General features: G+C 44.2%; 1 protein-coding gene across 7 annotated transcripts in view; it reads right to left on the bottom strand.

Moving 5' to 3' along the window:
• Positions 1 to 21,691, bottom strand: part of agrn (agrin) — a 513,439-nt gene that overhangs the window by 260,937 nt on the left and 230,811 nt on the right. For 4 of the 7 annotated variants that reach the window (XM_072586197.1, XM_072586199.1, XM_072586200.1 and 1 more), the window contains exon 3: positions 10,169 to 10,189. The exons of the other annotated variants lie outside the window; for them this stretch is intronic. In XM_072586197.1, coding sequence (XP_072442298.1) covers positions 10,169 to 10,189 — 21 coding nt within the window. The remainder of the gene's footprint in view (positions 1 to 10,168; positions 10,190 to 21,691) is intronic. 7 annotated transcript variants of the gene reach the window in all.

Raw genomic sequence — 21,691 nt, 5'->3', positions numbered from 1 at the left:
ACCAGTGGTGTTCCACAAGGATCGGTGTTGGGTCCACTTTTGTTTTGAACATTTATATAAACGATTTGGATGAAAATAAAGGAGGTAAGTTTGCAGATGACACCAACATTGATGGTATAATGGACAGTGAGCACTGCATACAGTTCTGGTCACCCTGCGATAGGAAAGATATTATTAAATTGGAGAGGATTCAGAAAAGATTTACTAATATATTGCCAAGAATGGAGAGTTTGAGTTATAAAGAGAGGCTGCATAGGCTGGGTCTTTTTTCACTTGAATGTAGAATGTTGAGGGATGATCTTATGGAGGTTTATAAGATCATGAGGGATATATATAAGGTGAGTAGCAACGGTCTTTACCCTAGAGTGAGGGACTTCTAAACCAGGGAGCATATTTTCAAGGTGAGAGGAGAAAGTTTTAAAAAGGACCTGAGGGGCAACTTTTTTTTTAACATAGAGTTGTTCAAGTGCAGAATGAACTGGCAGAGGAAGTGGTGGATGCAAGTACAGTAACAACATTTAAAAGACATTTGGATAAGTACATGAATCGGAAAGGTTTGGAGCAAAATGGGCCAAATGCAGGCTAGTGGGACTAGATTAGTTTGTGAACATGGTCATCGTGGACTGGTTGGACCAAAGGACCTGTTTCCACACTGTATGACTCTAAGACTCTATTTAAGGATAAAGAGACAAAGATGAAAAGCAAGAATATATTGATAGGGTTGGGTGAGATGAGTGGGACGAGGCTTGTATGGAACTTAAACACCAATACAGATCGGTTGGATCACATGGCCTGTTCCCTGTTACCAATCCTATGCAATTATTTCCATGGCTGTCCAATGCAATGGTTTTTCCAGAGTCAAATCAGGTGAAAATGAGAGGAAGTTTTGAATTTCATTAACTACCAGTGATTTTTCTACTAAGTAAAAACTGAAAGAACTGCAGATACTACAAATCAGAGACAAAAGTAGAAATTGCTTGAAAAACTCTGCAGGTCTGGCAGCACCTGTGGAAAGAAATCAGAGTTTCAGGTCAAATGACCCTTCGTCAGAACTGAGGAAGGAACTGTGTTCTGAGGAAGGGTCACTTGATCCGAAATATGAACTCTGATTTCTCTCCACATGTGTTGCCAGACCTGCTGAGCTTTTCCAGCAATTTCTGTTCTTGTCAATGACTTTTCTGCAGTTGCTCCAGACATCTTACTGTTTTGACACTTTGCCAGGTTAAGGCTCTGAGCGTCCTCAAGAACCACAGGCAAGAGGTCAGGTTATCTGTAAGATGTTGAATATAGTCCTCCACACATTACAGATGGGATCACAGAGTCTCCGTCTGGAGGGAGAATATCAGCTGATATTTTCCCTCCTCGATAAACCAAGTTAACTTGAATACTTGGGACCAGAAAGCAGCCAACTTAGGTGGCCATTAACAAGACTGGTTTACAAAGGATCAAGCTCAGAAATAGGCCATTCAGCCCAACCAGTGCCTGTCGGTGTTTAAGCTTCACTCAAGTCTCCTCTCCTCTTTTCCTGTGACCCTCTATCCCCTACTGCTTCAGTTCCTCATCTAATTTCCCCTCAAGAGTGCATATACAATGTGCTTCATCAGTTCCCTTTGGTGGCAAGTTCCACAGCAATGTTACCAAGGTTCCAGGGGACTGCTCTCTCATTTGGTAGAGAGATGACCAGTAGTGATCAAACCAGAGGGTCAGCACGCCTCAGGTGAGGGGTGAGGTTGAGAAGGAAGACTCTTTATGGCAACCTCAGACAGTGCAGAAATTGAACCTGTGCTGTTAGCGTCACTCTGCATTATACAGTAGCCATCTACCTGAGTTGACTGATCCAGAGTGTGAATTTCCCACTGGACTTCTTGACCTCTATCCTTGGTTAATAGTCTCTCGAGATGTTCTTCCCCACAACAGAAAACATTCTCTTAGTATCCATTCAACTGAAATCTTTCAGAATTTTGAACACTTTAATTAGGTCACTTCTCAGCTTTCCTTTATCTAGAAAAAGACAGACCCATCCTCTCAGTCCCTTCCTAATGTGTAGATTCATGCATTGTACAGGGTAACTCTTCTCTACACCCTCTCCCATGCTGCTACCTGCTTTTCTTGTTTATATGTTAACTAGAATGACAGAGTTTCTAAAATATGGCCTAAGTAAAGCTCAGCGCCAGGAACCCGAGTTCAATTCTAGCCTCGGGTGACTGTATGGCATTCCCACATTCTCCCCCTGTCTGCGTGGGTTTCTGTGGGTGCTCCAGTTTCCTCCCACAAACCAAAAGATGAGCAGGCCAGGTAAATCAGCCATAACATTGGGTGCATTAGTCAGAGGTAAATATAGGGAAATGAGTCTCGGTGGGTTACTCTTTGGAGGGTCAGTGTGGACTTGTTGAGCCAAATGGCCTGTTTCCATTCTGTCATTACCACATTGCTGGTTGTGAGAGTTTGTTGTGCATAAGGTAACTTCAATTTCCTTCGTCTTTCCTACAGAAAGAACATTTCAACAAATGCTTGAAAGTTAGTCAAAGGGGCTTTGAGATGCCTCAGCTTGTGAACAATGGGACGGAAAAGCAAGTTCTCCCATTGTTTCTCGAAATGGGCACTGTCCACCAGGTTCCAATGAGTATTCCAATGATTCCTGAAGAAGGGCTGATGCCCGAAACGTCGATTCTCCTGTTCCTTGGATGCTGCCTGACCTGCTGCTCTTTTCCAGCAACACATTTTCAGCTCTGATCTCCAGCATCTGCAGTCCTCACCTTCTCCTCCAATGAGTATACCCCAGTGATTAAACTCCCATTAGAAGTGCAACATTAATCAAAAATGTCAAATTACCGCCATGTAAAGTCCTGACCGATCCCTCCTTCTCTTCCATGAATTAAATGCCCATTCACAGGGACAACAGGTCCCATGAGTTTGTGAATGGGGACAAGTCAGTGGCCAGGATGCCCTTCAGATTAGCCTGTTTCACTGGAAGACAGATTGCAAGGAATGTTGAGAATCACAATTCAAACAGATGCTGGGTCAACAGTGTGAGCCAAGCAATGAATCATTTCCCAAATCCTTCAAAGGCAACCAAAATAAAAATGCTCAGCACTCATTCAAGTCCAGTCACTGGCCAATCCTTAATGTGGTCTCCGAGCAGCAGCTCAAACTGTCCAGAACCTTATGTCGTCGAACAGAATCTGCCAAAGAAACAGTCTCTGTTTTGGAGAGCCCACCTCACATGAAATCCCATAAACAGGGCTTCGGGCCAAGAAAAGTAAAAGACAATTTTTGTTGCATTCAGATTAAAGCACCAGTGGTTATCTCTCTCAATGAAAGCACAGTTTTCCAGTCTGGTAAGGCTATGGTGACTTTATCTGCTTCAGGGCCTTCTTGCATCATTATGGTAGTGTCCCTATACCTGGACAGGGAGGTCAGGGTCCAAGTCAGAGGTGCGTGACAGCAACTCTGAACAGGTTGAATAAAAATATTTTTCCCAGGGGATTTAGAACAACTGCCCCAATCATGGGTGACAGTGGTTTCTGCGGATGTGGGAGATTAGAGTAGTGCTGGAAAAGCACAGCAGGTCAGGCAGCATCCAAGGAGCAGGAAAATCGATGTTTTGGGCATAAGCCCTTCATCAGGATTCCTGCTGTGCTTTTCCAGCACTACTCTAATCTTGCCCCATTCATGATCTGTGGGCTGACCTGTACCAGACAGGATTATCCGTTACATCATCAAGTACAACAATAAGATGGAGAAGCATATGCTAATTACAGCAAGTAGCTTGTTCACAGGACCCTGGCTGAAATATGACATTAACTGCCCAGTTTGCCACTGTGCAGGCCAGCAGACCACATCCACACACTTCAATTCATAGCAGATAAGGTAAAACTATCCATCTGTGAGAGGTCTGAGCGATTTGTACACACCCTGTGGGGGGCGGGGGGGGGAGAGAAAGGTGTTGCTTCACCACCCTGTGCCCTTGCTAATCCCTCCAATGGTGACAGATTTCAGCAGATGTAGCCCCACCACTGAATTCACACAATAGTGGTGCCACAACGTACATCCCCTGGGGTACCAGAGAAACAAAGCCCTTTGTGGGAAAGAGCAGTTCTCAAACCTTTTCTTTTAACCTGCTGTTGGGTTTCAAATCCCCTATTTGAATATGGCACAAGGTAGTACAAGCCTTTAACCTTCAAGCCAATACAAGTTAAACCACCCATTTAGTGACAACTACCGCTCATCAACATAACTCATCACAGGAATCAAATTGATAAGAGTTAGAATACTATTTGGATTATTATTCTAGTCACTATTTAAAAGTCAAATGTACAGAAAGTTTCAAGTTGCACTGGAAAGAAATGATTGGCAAATTGTACGAATGTTGGAGATGAAGGTCTTCCCACACTTGCACTTTCCAGTGGGGGCCACTAGATAGCGCTCATGTGTAGGGACAATGCATCCCACTGGATCCAAGGAAACTGAAGTCACTTCTTGTTGCACCATTGTCCCCACCAACACAGAACAAAGGAGAGAGCGCTGAGGATTCAGCCCAGTTAAATAAAGACTTGCATTGACCTTTACAACTACCAGATGCCTCAAAATATTTTGCTGCTATATCGAGTTTACTACTTATTAAATACGAAAAGAAATAACAATACAACACTTTTTAAAATAGTGAAGAACATATATAGATTTGTTGTGGTTACAGCAGATGTTATTGAAAGCATTGCTTTTGGTAATTCCTGGCTTTGCAAATTGATTGAAGTTCTTTTGTCCTGGTTCCTTTTGACAGTGTCTAGCTGATAGCACTCAGAGTGAGAGAAAATTATTTTCCCCTTACTTTACCTGCCATGTAAGGGTGTTTAATGGCGGCTCTCAAAACTGTGACCTTCAGAACACACTGGGATGTTAGGCTAGGAACATGCACAGACCAGAGCTGAAATTCATTTTTTTACCCATCCTTGGGAATTCTTGAAAGGGAAAGACCTACAACATGCCCCTCATCTGGACCCCTGAATTTTCTCTGATCAAGTTCCCAGACTGAAATAATCCCAGGAGATTACAATTCAGCTCATGATGCATTTCTCCATTTTAAATCAAACTTCTTTGACACCTCATCAGGTGTGACATTCCGGGTCTCGGCAAAAGGCCATTGAATTTATATCTTCAGTCATTTTGGCTGTATTGGAATTTGGAAAAAAAAAACACATGTTGGTATTAAAGATTGTAACACCCAAAGATGATCTGGGATTATGAACCATGGCTATAACCCCATCTCCAACAGAAGAAAATCTAACCACCATCCCTTGATGTTTGATTGTCTTACCATTGCAAAATACTCCATTATCAAATCCTCAGGATTACATGCGACCAATAACCGAACTGATCCAGCTACAAGAGCAGGTCATAGACTAGGAACTCTGTGGCAAGTAATTGCCTCTTGTCTCAATTCCTGTCTATCATTGACAAGACAAGGGTCAGAGGTATGATAGAATGCTCCTCATTTGGCTGACTAATGCCCAAGACATGCAACACCATCTAAGAGAAAGCAGCTTGCCTGATTGGCACCCCATTTACCATCTTCAACACTCATTCCCTCCACCAGTCATGTATAGTGGCAGCAGTGAGAACCTTCTGGAAGATTCACTGCAGTAATGCACCAAGGCTTCTCCGACAGCACCTCCCAAACCTACAATGTCTACCATATCAAAGGACAAGGTCAGCAAACACATGGAAACATCACCACCTTCAAGCCACTCACCACCCTGACTTCAAAATATATCAGCGTACCTTCACAATCACTGCAACAAAATCCCTTCCTAACAACACTGCAGATATTGCTAGACTTTAGGGACTGCAGTGGTTCAAGAAGTTACCTCACGACCACCTGTTCCAGGACAACTGGGGATGATAAACCAATGCCGACCCAGTTAGCAAGGTCCACATCCCATGAATGAATTACAAAGTATTATGCTCAAAATCTTCCTTCAATTGTTGCTCGTACTTTTCCATTTGATCGTCAAAGAATATCAGCCCATCTACCTTCCTCCTTGGTTTAATCTGACTGGCATTAATTTTCTCTTCATCAAGCTCAGGATGTGAGGTACTGGGCATGGAATAAATTGGATTCTTCATTATGTTCTTACATCTGTTGTGTATCAGTCAAAAGAGGTTATGAGAAAGCAGAGTCACGGGTAGAGAGGGTAGGGAAGGCAATGTTTGGTATGCTTGCCTTTACAGGTCTGTGCATAGAGTATAGGAGTTGGAGTGACATTTAGCAGCTATATAGGACATTGGTGAGGCCACTTTTGGAATACTGCGTCAATTCTGGTCTCCCTCCTATCGGAAGGAAGTTGTTAAAGACTCAGAAAAGATTTACAAGCATGTTGCTAGGGTTGGAGGGTTTGAGCTACAGGGAGAGGCTGACTTTTTTCCCTGGAGTTTTGAAGGCTGAGGGGTGACCTTATAGAGGTTTATAAAATCATGAAGGGCATGAATAGGATAAATAGACAAGGCATTTTCTCTGGGGTGGAGGGGTCCAGAACTAGAGGGCATAGGTTTAAGGTGACAGGGGAAAGATTTAAAAGGGACCTAAGGGGCAAGTGTTTCACGCAGAGGGTGGTGCATGTATGGAATGAGCTGCCAGAGGAAGTGGTGGAGGCTGGTACAATTACAACATTCAAAAGGCCTCTGGATGGGTATATGAATAGGAAGGATGTAGGGGGATATGGGCCAAATGCTGGGACTAGATTAATTTAGGATATCTGGTCGGCATGGGCAAGTTGCATCGAAGGGTCTGCTTCCATGCTGTATAACTCAAATATGCCTATGACTCTATACTTATGCTAATGACATGACAGAACTCTCTGTTCAACTCAATTTTGGTACCAATTGTCGGCCGTAAGATTGTTTGAAAATCCTTTCGTAGGATGTGGGTGTCATTAGCAAGGTCACCACTTGCCTATCTGCCTGTAAACTGAGCAGCTTGCTGGGTTGTTGCAGAAGGCAGTTAGGGATCAGACCCACTGCTGTGGATCTAGACTGACATACAGCCAGACCAGGTAATGATGGCAGGTTTCTAATGGGAATGACTGGACCAAAGGGAGTTTTACAACAATCGGTGGAAGTTTTCAGAGTTGCTGCGATCAGCTTTATATGTGGAATTTATGCGTCTAATTCCACCAACTCGTGTGCTGGGATTCTGAACCCTGTTCCCAAAGGGATGGCCGGGAATTGTTGTGTTATTAATCCTGTAACATTACCACTAGGCCACAGTCATCAGCTAATGCAAAACAACATAAATTCATCACAAAGAAGTCTGCAGTTGATTAAGTGGAATTTGATATCACGTCCACAAATTATTCTAGATAAAACATCTGGGAGAAAGATTGTAAAATGTTTCTGGTCGAAAATTTTAGAGCAAGTCAAAATGTTTCACTGATTGAACATCATTGATGGAGATGCAAATGATCAACAAGAGATTAACCATCACTTTTTTCTTTGACTTATAGAACAGCTTTGGCCCGAGTATAGACAAAGTCTGGTTTCACTGAATCAGCTCAGTCCAGAAATGTTATCCATGAGTTCAACCTCATGCCAAATGTCAACTGGCAAAGCTTCACACCATTAGCCACTTACACCATAATTCAGCAAGAGACAAGAAAAATAAACGCACACAGAAGACAAGCCAAAAATCCCAAAGACTGACACAAAAATTGATGAGACTCTCTCTCCCAACCACTTCCCCCTCTCAAGTGCCCCACTTTTTAATCCATTACAGAATTACTAGCCAGGTCAGCATTTATTACCCGTCCCTAATTGTCCCGAGTGCAGTTAAGTGTCAATGATACAATGCTGTGGGACTGGAGTCAAATATAGGTCAGACCAGCAAAGAATGGCAGATTTCTTCCTTGAAGGACATCAATGGGGTTTTCTGACAATTGGCAATGGGTTCTTGGTTATCATTAGACTCTTAATTCCAGATATTTATTGAATTCAAATTCTACCACCTGCCGTGGCACGATTTGAATCTGGGTACCCAGAACATTGCCAGGGCATCTGGCTTAATACTAAACCTTGCATGTTGGGACTCTAAATTAATTGATGATCAGAGTCCACCACAGAGAGGTACCTATACCTCTGACTGACACTGCAGAGCTGTGCCAACTTGCAGATGAGATTTCAAATCAACTTCCCAACACAACCCTTACATATACATTGGCATCTTGAAAGTACTAAAATGTTTCAAAGGGCATTGATTTGGTGTAAAGAGGAGACATCGGTGGAAAGGGAGTGGGAGCAAATTCCTGAGGGAGGGTCCCGGATGAAGGAAAGTACAGTCACTAATGGTGGAGCAGAGGCAGAGGGTCAAATCTGGAGGAACACAGAGATTTAGGAGAGGTGTTAGGCTCAAGGGGATTATAGAGTAAGGAATGGTGGTGGAGGGTTGTTTTTCAGACTGGAGGCCTGTGACCAGTGGAGTGCCGCAAGGATCGGTGCTGGGCCCTCTACTTTTTGTCATTTACATAAATGATTTGGATGCGAGCATAAGAGGTACAGTTAGTAAGTTTGCAGATGACACCAAAATTGGAGGTCTAGTGGACAACAAAGAGGGTTACCTCAGATTATAACAGGATCTGGACCAGGTGGGCCAATGGGCTGAGAACTGGCTGATGTAGTTTAATTCAGATAAATGCGAGGTGCTGCATTTTGGGAAAGCAAATCTTAACAGGACTTATACACTTAATGGTAAGATCCGAGGGAGTGTTGCTGAACAAAGAGACATTGGAGTGCAGGTTCATAGCTCCTTGAAAGTGGAGTCGCAGGTAGATAGAAAGTGTTTGGTATGCTTTCCTTTATTGGTCAGAGTATTGAGTACAGGAGTTGAGAGGTCATGTTATGGCTGTACAGGACATTTCTTAGGCCACTGTTAGAATATTGCGTGCAATTCTGGTCTCCTTCCTATCGGAAAGATGTTGTGAAACTTGAAAGGGTTCAGAAAAGAATTACAAGGATGTTGCCAGGGTTGGAGGATCTGAGCTACAGGGAGAGGCTGAACAGGCTGGGGCTGTTTTCCCTGGAGCGTCAGAGGCTGAAGGGTGACCTTATAGAGGTTTACAAAATTGAGGGGCATGGATAGGGTAAATAGATAAAGTCTTTTCCCTGGGGTTGGGGAGTCCAGAACTAGAGGGCATAGGTTTAGGGTGAGAGGGGAAAGATATAAAAGAGACCTAAGGGGCAACGTTTTTACGCAGAGGGTGGTACGTGTATGGAATGAGCTGCCAGAGGAAGTGGTGGAGGCTGGTACAATTGCAACATTTAAGAGGCATTTGGATGGGTATATGAATAGGAAGGATTTGGATGGATATGGGCCGGGTGCTGGCAGGGGGTACTAGATTGGGTTGGGATATCTGGTCGGCATGGACGGGTTGGACCGATCGTTATATGATCAGTTAACGATCCGTATACACGAACACCAACTAGCCACGAAACGACATGACCAGCTATCCTTAGTAGCCACACAAGAACTGACAACCGGAAGCAGCAGAGACAGGCCACTATAAATACCGGAGAAAACAGCACAGAAGCGCTTCACAGGAGGCTCCCAAGCACTGAGGATGTCACCTAGACAGGGGACGAAACGTTTGCAAGACAAATTCCCAGCTCGGCGAACAGAACCACAACAACATTATAAAATCAAATTCAAATTTAATATTACAGAAAGTGCAGTAAAAGTCAACATTTTGCATATAGAATGCTCTAATTTGAGGTGACTCAATTCCATTACCCTTGATGGTGTCTATGGCTGTGTCTACTGCCAACCGTGCTTGGGAAGAGCCTGAGTTTGGGAGCCACGTAGTGAGGGGTGTGGCCAGGAACTGATAGATGGGGGCAGAGGTGAGCGGGGAGGTGGGGTGGGTTGGAGTGATGACGTAGCCAAGGGGAGGGGTACCAAAAACCCTTCATCACAGTCATGTGACTTCACTGCTGTCATCTGGACACCAACAGACAGCCATCTTTGGCATTGGCAGCTGACAATCTGATAAACACCACACATTCCATGACAGGCCCGCAGCTTCGAGTGGCCAGTCCAAATGAACTGATAACCTTCTGGATCCAAACATTTAACTGATTCTTTTTGCAAACAGAGATGAGTTGAAATAAGACAACAGTTACTCACCGTAGTGAAACCTTCTGTGTCCTTTAGGCAGCACAAAATAAAAAGGAAATACATGCAATGAGAAAGACAACCCCAAACTGCTTCTTGTCTAATAAATTGTTTTGACAGCGCAGTCATGATTTCAATACAGCCAAAAATAACGTACATCCAAGAAAAGCCCAGCAACAACAACAGATGAAGTGAATGGCCATGGAACTGCTGAATGATTCAATGCCCTTCATCTCCTCTCTTTGACAGTCCCAGAGAGGTTTGAGCTTCATACAGTGGACAGAGCGCCACTTGTACAATATCTCAAAGACAATGCGTGGCCGATTGCTAGGTTGTTTACAGTGAACTGACCTGAGGTCTGATGAAATCAGAGCCTTGTACAACACAGGAGGCTGTTCGGCCCTGAGTGTCTGTTTTGGATGGAATCAATGGGTGTTACACAGTGCAGAAGGAGGCCTTTCAGCCACATCAGCTCCTGCTCGTTAAAACAGCATCATTGGCTAGTGCCGATCTTCTGCTCGCCCCCATACCCACGTATATTATTTTGGTCCAAAACATCATCCAGTACTCTCTTGAATGCCTCTATTAAATCTGCCTCCACCATTGTTTCAGGCAGTGCATTCCATACCCCAAACACTCACTTCACCCCTGCTTCTTTTGCGGATCACTTTAAATCCCTCTCGTCCTTGTTTCATTTACAAGAGAGAACAGTTTTCCCGTCCAGGCTAATTAGGATCAATGAACAATTCTTTGTTTCTTCATGCAGCAGTTGCCCTATCAATTTTCTTCAAATCTCCTGAAAGAGTTAATGCTCTCTCTCACCCATAAATTGCAGGTCTGACCTTCTGGGTGTAAATATAATCAAACTGACTGGAGGAATGCTGAATCATGTGGTACACCTGCTACTCACCGTAATGCTTCCTCCTGCGTCCTACAAGTACCACAAGGTTAAAAAAAAAGAAAATCAGATGAGAAGCAGAGTAATAAAGCTTAGTACTAACTTCTAGGTAGAGTCACAGAGATGGACAGCATGGTAACAGACCCTTCGGCCCAACTCGTCCATGCCGATCAGATATCCTAAATTAATATGGTCCCAGTTATCAGCATTTGGCCCATATCCCTCTAAACCCTTCTTAGTTATACCCATCCAGATGCCTTTTAAATGTTGCAATTGTACCAGCTTCCTTCTACTTCCATTGGCAGCTCATTCCATACACTCACCACCCTCTGTGTGAAAAAGTTGCCCCTTAGGTCCCTGTTAAATCTTTCCCTTTGTCACCTTAAACCTTTGCCCTCTAGGTTTGGACTTCACTACCCAGGGAAAAGACTTTGTCTATTTATCCGATCCATGTCCCTCATGATTTTGTAAACCTCTATAAGGTCACCCCTCAACCTCCGACACTCCAGGGAAAACAGCCCCAGCCTGTTCAGCCTTTTCCTTTCATTCAAACTCTCCAATCCCAGCAACAACCTTGTAAATCTTTTCTGCACTCTTTCAAATTTAAAAACAACCTTCCTAAAGCAGAAAGAGCAGAATTGAATGCTGTATTCCAAAAGTGGCCTAACTAGTGCCCTGTACAGCTGTAACAATGATGTCCCAATTCCTATACTCAATGCACTGACCAATGAAGGCAATAAATAAAAAGTTTGTGAGAAGATTTGTAGCTCGGGTGCTCGTTGTTGTGGTTCTGTTCGCTGAGCTGGGAATTTGTGTTGCAGACGTTTCGTCCCCTGTCTAGGTGACATCCTCAGTGCTTGGGAGCCTCCTGTGAAGCGCTTCTGTGATGTTTCCTCCGGCATTTATAGTGGTTTGAATCTGCCGCTTCCAGTTGTCAGTTCCAGCTGTCCAGTGCAGTGGTCGGTATATTGGGTCCAGGTCGATGTGCTTATTGATTGAATCTGTGGATGAGTGCCATGCCTCGAGGAATTCCCTGGCTGTTCTCTGTTTGGCTTGTCCTATAATAGTGGTGCTGTCCCAGTCGAATTCATATTGCTTATCATCTGCGTGTGTGTCTACTAAGGATAGCTGGTCATGTCGTTTCGTGGCTAGTTGGTGTTCATGGCTACTATCCTTAGTAGCCACACACTCCGATGAGAAGCAACATGAGTTCGACTGGGACAACACTATTATTATCGGGCAAGCCAAACAGAGAACAGCCAGGGAATTCCTAGAGGTATGGCACTCATCCACAGATTCAATCAATAGGCACATCGACCTGGAGCCAATATACCGACCACTGCAGCGGACAGCTGGAACTGACAACCGGAAGCGGCAAGTACAAATCACTATAAATGCCGGAGGAAAGATCACAGAAGCGCTTCTCAGGAGGCTCCCAAGCACTGAGGATGTCACCTAGACAGGGGACGAAACGTCTGCAACACAAATTCCCAGCTCGGCGAACAGAACCACAACAGCAATAAATACAAGATTGGCAAAGCCTGACCTACTGTTTAAAGGAGCAATGCTTTCCATTCTTAAAGAAAGGGCTCCAAAAAAAGATAATCATAGACTGTTTGACATCCAATATTCTATAGTTGCACCCCAGTGACGGCCATTATGCAGACAATTACAACTTGGAGGTGGAGATATGTTCAAATGAAATGAATGACCAATTAAACTGTTCAAAGAAGAAACTTGACCAGGACACAGGGAAGCCATTTTGTTGTTTTCCACCATCTCTGTGGAACTTGGACAGTCACTGGGGCTCTCATTCTAACAGCGTATGTGAAAGGCAGAGCCCTGCAATGTGATGCTGCCTTCATGATGCACTGGTGCATCGTCACAGAGCGAGTGCTCAGATCCAAGCAGGGAATGTGAAATCAGAGTGGCAGCTGTTCAGCTGGCACTATTTTCATTTCCATTGATGAGTTTCCAGGGTGCTGATGTAAATATATATTCTGAGCAAAATGATGATCAGCGTCAATGTTTCATGCAACCCAGTGAGGTTTCGGGGTCTGTGAGTAAGTTGAAGATTACCTGGCCTCCCTTTCAAGCACAGGGGCAGGGTTTGCATTTGTTCATGTGCTTTGTTGTCTCTCTGCCTCTTGCCCTCGCTGCCTCTCTCTCTCTCTGCCTTTCTCTCCATCTTCCTCTCCCCTTCTCTCTCTGCCTTTCTCTCCATCTTCCTCTCCCCTTCTCTCTCTGCCTTTCTCTCCATCTTCCTTATTGCTTTATCTCTCTCTCCTACTTTCTCCGTCCCTTTTTCCTTTCCCCCTCCAGATCTCTGTCTCTCACTCTCTCTCCATTCCGTTTCCCCTCTTCAAATTTGCCATTTCTTTCCATCTATTGCTGCCTATCACTCATTTCCTCTTCTCCTTTTCTGTGTCTGACCCATCCTCCCTCTGTTGCTTAGTTTCTCACTCTCCCTGTCTCATCCCCCTCTCTCTCATTCTGTCTCTCAGTGTCTGCTCGCACAGGGAGAGGGAAAGACTTGTGGAGGGAAAGGCAGAGAGAGATGAAGTCACTAACACTTATATCATCTTTCTGTCTACACATCTCACCTCTGCTCCACACTGCACTTGGAGATCCACAGATGACTTATCAAGGAAGCTGGGTCTGTGAAGAGTTGGCAGATATAGAGATGCTAAAGTTACTGACATCTCTCATACTGTGCGCTAATATGACAGAGTACAAGTTTTCACAGTCTCATTTATTTTGCAATTGTTAGTCTTGAGCCAGGGTTTCAGCATCTCTATATGGAGACACACAGGATTTCCCCTATTAACCCATCCTGAGGATCAGCGTGGAACTTGGAATCAGAATTCTTATGGTGGAGGACGGGGCCATTCAGCCCATAGATTCTGCACTAGCACGTCAAATCAGCATTGTTACTTAGTGCCAGTCTCCTGTTTTCTCCCTAAACATTTGCACATTACATTTATCCAAGCAGAGGACCCTGAAGAGAACAGCCAGACAATCTTCCCCAAAGGAGTCAGTCAACCAGAGGTCAAGATTACTCTCTGGTTAGGGGTGACAGGCGGATGGGCCAATTAAAGATGATTCCAATTAAAAGAAACAAAAGGCTGTTCTGGAAAGTAAATGAGAGAAAGTGCACTCCTTCATGGTGACAACTTCTCCAACATTTTCAATGTTTAACTAAAACAACGGGTTTGATCACCAGGCCACCACTGTGTGTGCATGTCTTCGTGTGCACTCGTACATGATCTGTGTAGGCAGGGGAGGGGTTTTCTACAGAGAGGTCTACAGCTGCTCTTGTACTCAGGCAGGTAGGGAGGGTCTCAAGACCTACTTAGAGCCCCTGCTCCCCCACTATGTCCCCCATCCCCAGGGAGACACCACCAGGCCACTAGACTGACCCCGAAACCCTGCAGGAACTGAAACATCCAGGCTGGCCTCCTCCAAGAGGCTGGTAACACATTTGCCAGCTGGCTCTACATGGGTGCGGGTGGTTTCTGCTGCTCCCCCATCCCATCTCTTTAGAAAACAGCCTGGTAGCATATTGGAGTGAGGAAGGAACATGCTGGCGATAGATCTACTGGCAGCTCCCACCTGCCTCCTGTCCTGGCCCCAGTGCTGCTTTAAACCCAGGATCTTAGCATCACTTTGCCTTGGTGAAAGATGGCACTTTATTTCAAACTTAGCATCAATCTGATCTATATTACATGCTTGGCCATTAGACATGCCTCTATAATTCCCGATGTAGAGGTGCTGGTATTGGACTGGGGTGGACAAAGTTAAAAATCACACAACACCAGGTTATAATCCAACAGGCTTATTTGGAAGCACACTAGCTTTTTAGAGTGCTGCTCCTTCGTCAGGTAGCTGTGGAGCAGGAATATAAGACACATAATTTATAGCAAAAGATTGTAGTGTCATGCAACTGAAAGGATATATCGAACAAACCTAGATTGCTGTTAAGTCTTTTATCTTTTAGAATGGATGAGAGTTAGGTTTCTAAAAGGATAGGTGAATTGGCCAAGGTAAATTGCCCATTATGTCCAGTAATGTGTAGGTTAGTTGCATTAGTCAAGGGTAAATATAGGGTAGAGGGAATGGGTCTGGGTGGGTTACTCTTCGAAGGGTCAGTGTGGACTTGTTGGGCCGAAGGGCCTGTTTCCATACTGTAGGGATGATATGATTCTATGAACAAATATCCAGGGAACAGGTTTGTGTAGCAGCTCCTTCTGATTTGGGAAAGGTAATATTATTAGCGCACTTGGAAATAATCTTGTAAGACAGGTTGAGTATTTGGTACATGGATCACTATACTCTATTGAGGCAGTAATTGCAGTTTCTTCAGTTTGCAGTCTCCTGTACAGAGACTGAAACAAGAGAATTAGTAGGAGCTCAGAATAGAAACAGCATGTATGGAGGGCATTCATCCCCATCACCCACATGCTGGTTCCCTGCAAGCGTTATTCACCTCACTCCCAGCCCTTGTCCAATAGCCCTGAAACATTGCTTTTCTCTTCTGGTGCTTTTTTGATTCCCTTCTCAAAGTCACAATTGAATCCGCTTTCTCCACACTCTCAGCCAGTGTAGCTTACAAAGTGTTTTCCCTCATGCTTTTTTGTTACCATTCACCTTAAATTGTGTCTTCTAATTCTCTATCATTTTTTTTCCAGTGGGAAATGGCTCTCTATCCCGACTCTGCAGAGTCCTCCTGACCTCCTTTTTCTGAATGGGAACAGCCTGCTGATCACCGACAATGCATCAGAGAGGAGAGTTGTGTCATAGAGACACAGAGTCATAGAGATGTACAGCATGGAAACAGACCCTTCAGTCCAACCCGTCCATGCCAACCAGATATCCCAACGCAATCTAGTCCCACCTGCCAGCACCCAGCCCGTATCCCTCCAAACCCTTCCTAATCATATACCCATCCAAATGCCTCTTAAATGTTGCAATTGTAACAGCTTCCACCACTTCCTCTGGCAGCTCATTCCATACACGTACCACCCTCTGCGTGAAAACGTTGCCCCTTAGGTCACTTTTATATCTTTCCCCTCTCACCCTAAACCTATGCCCTCTAGTTCTGGACTCCCCAACCCCAGGGAAAAGACTATCTATTTACCCTATCCATGCCCCTCAATTTTGTAAACCTCTATAAGGTCACCCTTCAGCCTCTGACGCTCCAGGGAAAACAGCCCCAGCCTGTTCAGCCTCTCCCTGTTGCTCAAATCCTCCAACCCTGGCAACATCCTTGTAATTCTTTTCTGAACCCTTTCAAGTTTCACAACATCTTTCCGATAGGAAGGAGACCAGAATTGCACGCAATATTCCAACAGTGGCCTAAGACATGTCCTGTACAGCCATAACATGACCTCTCAACTCCTGTACTCAATACTCTGACCAATAAAGGAAAGCATACCAAACACTTTCTATCTACCTGCGACTCCACTTTCAAGGAGCTATGAACCTGCACTCCAAGGTCTCTTTGTTCAGCAACACTCCCTAGGACTTTACCATTAAGTGTATAAGTCCTGTTAAGATTTGCTTTCCCAAAATACAGCACCTCGCATTTATTGAATTAAACCCCAACTGCCACTTCTCAGCCCATTGGCCCACCTGGTCAAACTCCTGTTGTAATCTGAGGTAACCTTCTTCGCTGTCCACTAGACCTCCAATTTTGGTGTCATCTGCAAACTTACTAACTGTACCTCCTATGCTCACATCCAAACCATTTATGGAAATGACAAAAAGTAGAGAACCCAGCACTGATCCTTGTGGCACTCCACTGGTCGCAGGCCTCCAGTCTGAAAAACAACCCTCCACCACCACTCTCTGTCTTCTACCTTTGAGCCAGTTCTGTATCCAAATGGCTAGTTCTCCTTGTATTCCATGAGATATAACCTTGCTAATCAGTCTCCCATGGGGAACCTTGTCGAACGCCTTACTGAAGTCCATATAGATCACATCTACCGCTCTGCCCTCATCAATCCTCTTTGTTACTTCTTCAAAAAACTCAATCAAGTTTGTGAGACATGATTTCCCACACACAAAGCCATGTTGACTATCCCGAATCAGTCCTTGCCTTTCCAAATACATGAACATCCTGTCCCTGAGGATTCCCTCCAACAACTTGCCCACCACCGAGGTCAGGCTCACTGGTCTATAGTTCCCTGGGTTGTCCTTACCACCCTTCTTAAACAGCGGCACCACGTTAGCCAACCTCCAGTCTTCCGGCACCTCACCTGTGACTATCGATGATACAAATATCTCAGCAAGAGGCCCAGCAATCACTTCTCTAGTTTTCCACAGAGTTCTAGGGTACACCTGATCAGGTCCTGGGGATTTATCTGTCTTTAACTGTTTCAGACGTCCAGCACTTCCTCTTCTGTAATCTGGACATTTTGCAAGATGTCACTATCTATTTCCCTACAGTCTATATCTTCCATATCCTTTTCCATAGTAAATACTGATGCAAAATATTCATTTAGTATCTCCCCCATTCTCTGTGGCTCCACACTAAGGCCACCTTGCTGATCTTTGAGGGTCCCTATTCTCTCCCTAGTTACCCTTTTGTCCTTAATATATTTGTAAAAACCCTTTGGATTCTCCTTAATTCTGTTTGCCAAAGCTATCTCATGTCCACATTTTGCCCTCCTGATTTCCCTCTTAAGTATACTCCTACTTTCTTTATACTCTTCTAAGGATTCACTCAATCTATCCTGTCTACACCTGACATATGCTTCCTTCTTTTTCTTAACCAAACCCTCAATTTCTTTAAGAATAAAAAGAAATTTTATTTCTGATTAAGGGCTTTTGCCCGAAACGTCGATTTCGCTGCTCGTTGGATGCTGCCTGAACTGCTGTGCTCTTCCAGCACCACTAATCCAGTATTTGGTTTTCAGCATCTGCAGTCATTGTTTTTACCTCAACTTCTTTAGTCATCCAGCATTCCCTATACCTACCAGCCTTCCCTTTCACCCTGACAGGAATATACTTTCTCTGGATTCTCGTTATCTCATTCCTGAAGGCTTCCCATTTTCCAGCCGTCCCTTTACCCGCAAACATCTGCCTCCAATCAGCTTTTGAAAGTTCTTGCCTAATACCGTCAAAATTGGCCTTTCTCCAATTTAGAACTTCAACATTTAGATCTGGTCCATCCTTTTCTATCACTATTTTAAAATGAATAGAATTATGGTCGCTGGCCCCAAAGTGCTCCCCCACTGACACCTCAGTCACCTGCCCTGCCTTATTTCCCAAGAGTAGGTCAAGTTTTGCACCTTGTCTGGTAGGTACATCCACATACTGAATCAGAAAATTGTCTTGTACACACTTAAGAGATTCCTCTCCATCTAAACCTTTAACACTATGGCAGTCCCAGTCGATGTTTGGAAAGTTAAAATCCCCTACCATAATTACCCTATTATTCTTACAGACAGCTGAGATCTCCTTACAAGTTTGTTTCTCAATTTCCCTCTGACTATTGGGGGGTCTATAATACAACCCCAATAAGGTGATCATCACTTTCTTATTTCTCAGTTCCACCCAAATAACTTCCCTGGATGTACTTCTGGGACTATCCTCCCTCAGCACAGCTGTAATGCTATCCCTTATCAAAAATGCCACTCCCCTTCCTCTCTTGCCTCCCTTTCTATCCTTCCTTAGCATTTGTATCCTGGAACATTAAGCTGCCAGTCCTGCCCATCCCTGAGCCATTTTTCCGTAATTGCTATGATATCCCAGTCCCATGTTCCTAACTATGCCCTGAGTTTATCTGCCTTCCCCGTTAGGCCCCTTGCATTGAAATAAATGCAGTTTAATTTTTTAGTCCTACCTTGTCCCTGCCTGCCCTGACTGTTTGACTCACTTCTGTTCTCAAATGTACCAGTCTCAGATTGACCTCTTTCCTCACTATCTCCCTGGGTACCACCTCCCCTCCACCCCCCCAACCCTGCTCCCCCCTGACCCCCCTTCACAATCTACAGATCCAGAAAATAACACCGTCTTATTCCTCTACAAACACTGCCCCAGGTTAAATTAATAGCTATGGCTTATATTTTAAGTTTAATCAAGAGACTTATCTCCAAAAACATATAATCAAGAAAGAATCCATTATACTCACTACTGCAGCCTTTCTCTTGGACAGACTTAAAACAACAATTAACTTATTTGATTCTGTGAATTCGCCCAACAGTTCCTCCAAGATTAGTTGTGAATTTCACTGTTTGTTAATTTTTCCGAAGCACTCCAATATCCAGCGATACACGAATTCAAACTGCAAAGGCAGTAACTGTGCAGGTTCTTTCTTTCTTTCTTTCTCTCTTTCCCTTTCCCTTTCCCTTTCCCTTTCCCTTTCTCTCTCTCTCTCTCCTGCACTGTCCTCACCATGTGTTTCCTTTGTCTGCTCTTCTCCCTTTTAAACTGCTGTTGTTTTGACTTTTTTCTTTCCAAAGTTCCAAAACAATGCAACAGCGTATAAAACAGTAATTGCTGCTCCTGGAATTCGAGGAAATCACCTCCAACACCTAAAATACCTCAAAACAAAGGAGCAGCTCTTAGAGCCAAAACATTTTCCGGTCCTCCATCTTGGATTACCCAGAATCCTCATCTGAGAAAATAAAGGAACTTTGCTCATAATTACTCTGAGGGAGCTAGGTAGACTCTAGCTTTCACAAATGTTCATGAGGCAGAAACAGGCCATTCTGCCCATCAGCTTTATGTTGGTGTTTTTGCACCAGATGGGCCTTCAGTTCATTGTACCTCATCTAATTCTATGACTATATTCATCTAATCCTTTCTCCCTTATATACTCAACCCTGATACTGAACAAGGTATCCTTGTGGTAGCCAGTTTCACATTCTGTCCTGGGCATGTACATCGCTCCTGAATCGAATTATCTATTCAATTAACGAGTGGCTCTCGTAAAGTTATGACCCCTATTTCTGGTCTTAGCCCGTCGGGTTTATGATTGTGACTCACTTCACTGCTCACTGACCTTTCTTATGCCTCAGCAGCAAGTGGCATGAGAATATTTCACCACACTGGCAATATATCAGAGCTCAGTCCTGACTTCAGCCAATGATTGTACAGTCCCATTTCCAACGCAGGTCATTAGATAGTGACAGGGGCTTGACATTTAGGCACAGTTGGCCCTCCCGAAGATGGGAAGAGGTGGTGTGGGGGTGCGCGCAGTGAAGGAAAATCTAAAGCGTGCCCTTGGCTCCCTTAAATCCAGAATAACAGAGAACTCTAGGATAACACATGAGGCCCCTTAAAGATTATTTTTTCAAAGCCTTTGGCACGATGGCTTAGTGGTTAGCACTGCTGCCTCACAGCACCAGGGACCTAGGTCTGTGTGGAGTTTGCACATTCTCCCCATGTCTGTGTGGGTTTCCTCCTACAGTCCGAAGCTGTACAGGCTAGGTGGATTGGCCATGCTAAATTGCCCATAGTGTTCTTTAGGTGCATTAGTCAGGGGTAATTGTAGAGTAATGGGAAATGGGTTTGGGTGGGATAGTCTACAGAGGGAATCTGTGGACTTGATGGGCTGAAGGGCCTACTTCCACACTGCAGAGATTCTATGATACTATGAACCTGGTGGGTTCTACAGCTTAACTACACCTTCAGCAAATCTACAAGGGCAGGACTGCAAATGATACATTTTAAAATAAGAGAAAAAAATTTCGATGGGAGCTTAAAAGATCAATCAAAGCGATAAACTGGTCACCATTGAGTTCTTTGATGGATGGAGAAAAGCCAGGTTACTGAAGTTTTGTTTAAATTCATTTTTTGGGATATTATTTGGCAAAGCCAGCATTTGTTAGCTCATTCTGAGATGGCCTTGATAAGGTGTTAACAAGGCACTTTCTCAGACAGATATAGTCTGGCTGGTGGAGAGTCCAGGACATTGCCTCAGATGACTGCTATTACTCGTCACACAGAAAACACAAATCCAATTCCTGAGATGACAGGACTGTTGTACACACAGAGACTGGACCAGTTTGGAATATATTCACTAAAGTTTAGAAGAATGGGTGTTGGAGGGGGATGGTCTCAAAGAAATCAATAAAATGCGAACAGGACTAGACAGAGTAAATGCAGGAAGGATGTTCCAGATGACGTGGGGAGTCCAGACCCAGGTGTTACAGTCTAATGACACAGGTAGACCAATTAGGAATGAGATGAGGTGAGATTTCTTCACCCAGAAAGTGCGGAGCCTGACGAGTTCTCTGTCACAGAAAATGGTTAAAGTGAGAACATTGAGCATTTTCAAGGAGTTAGATATCGTTTTTAAGAGCTGAAGGGATCAAAGGGTATGAGGCGAACGTGGGAACAGGGGACTGAGTTGGATGAGCCATGATCCTATTGAATGGTGGAGCAGGCTTGAAAGGCTGAATGGCCTAACTGCTCCTGTTGCTATGCTTCACGAATGCCAATGAACTTGGCAACCATTTATCCCAAACAAGAATCCACTAAACTGTGGGGGTGGGAGCATCAAATCAATGAACAAGACGGGGAATGGGAGGTCTGAGAGACAATAACTCACTACTGCAATACAAACAAGTTTTTTTTCCCCCTCTGCTGGAGTTGAGTGTCGTGTGCAGACATGAGTCTATGAAAACCAC

This window comes from Chiloscyllium punctatum, chromosome 16 (assembly GCF_047496795.1).
Source record: "Chiloscyllium punctatum isolate Juve2018m chromosome 16, sChiPun1.3, whole genome shotgun sequence".
NCBI lineage: Eukaryota > Metazoa > Chordata > Chondrichthyes > Orectolobiformes > Hemiscylliidae > Chiloscyllium > Chiloscyllium punctatum.
This window is presented reverse-complemented; position numbering and strand designations above follow the sequence as displayed.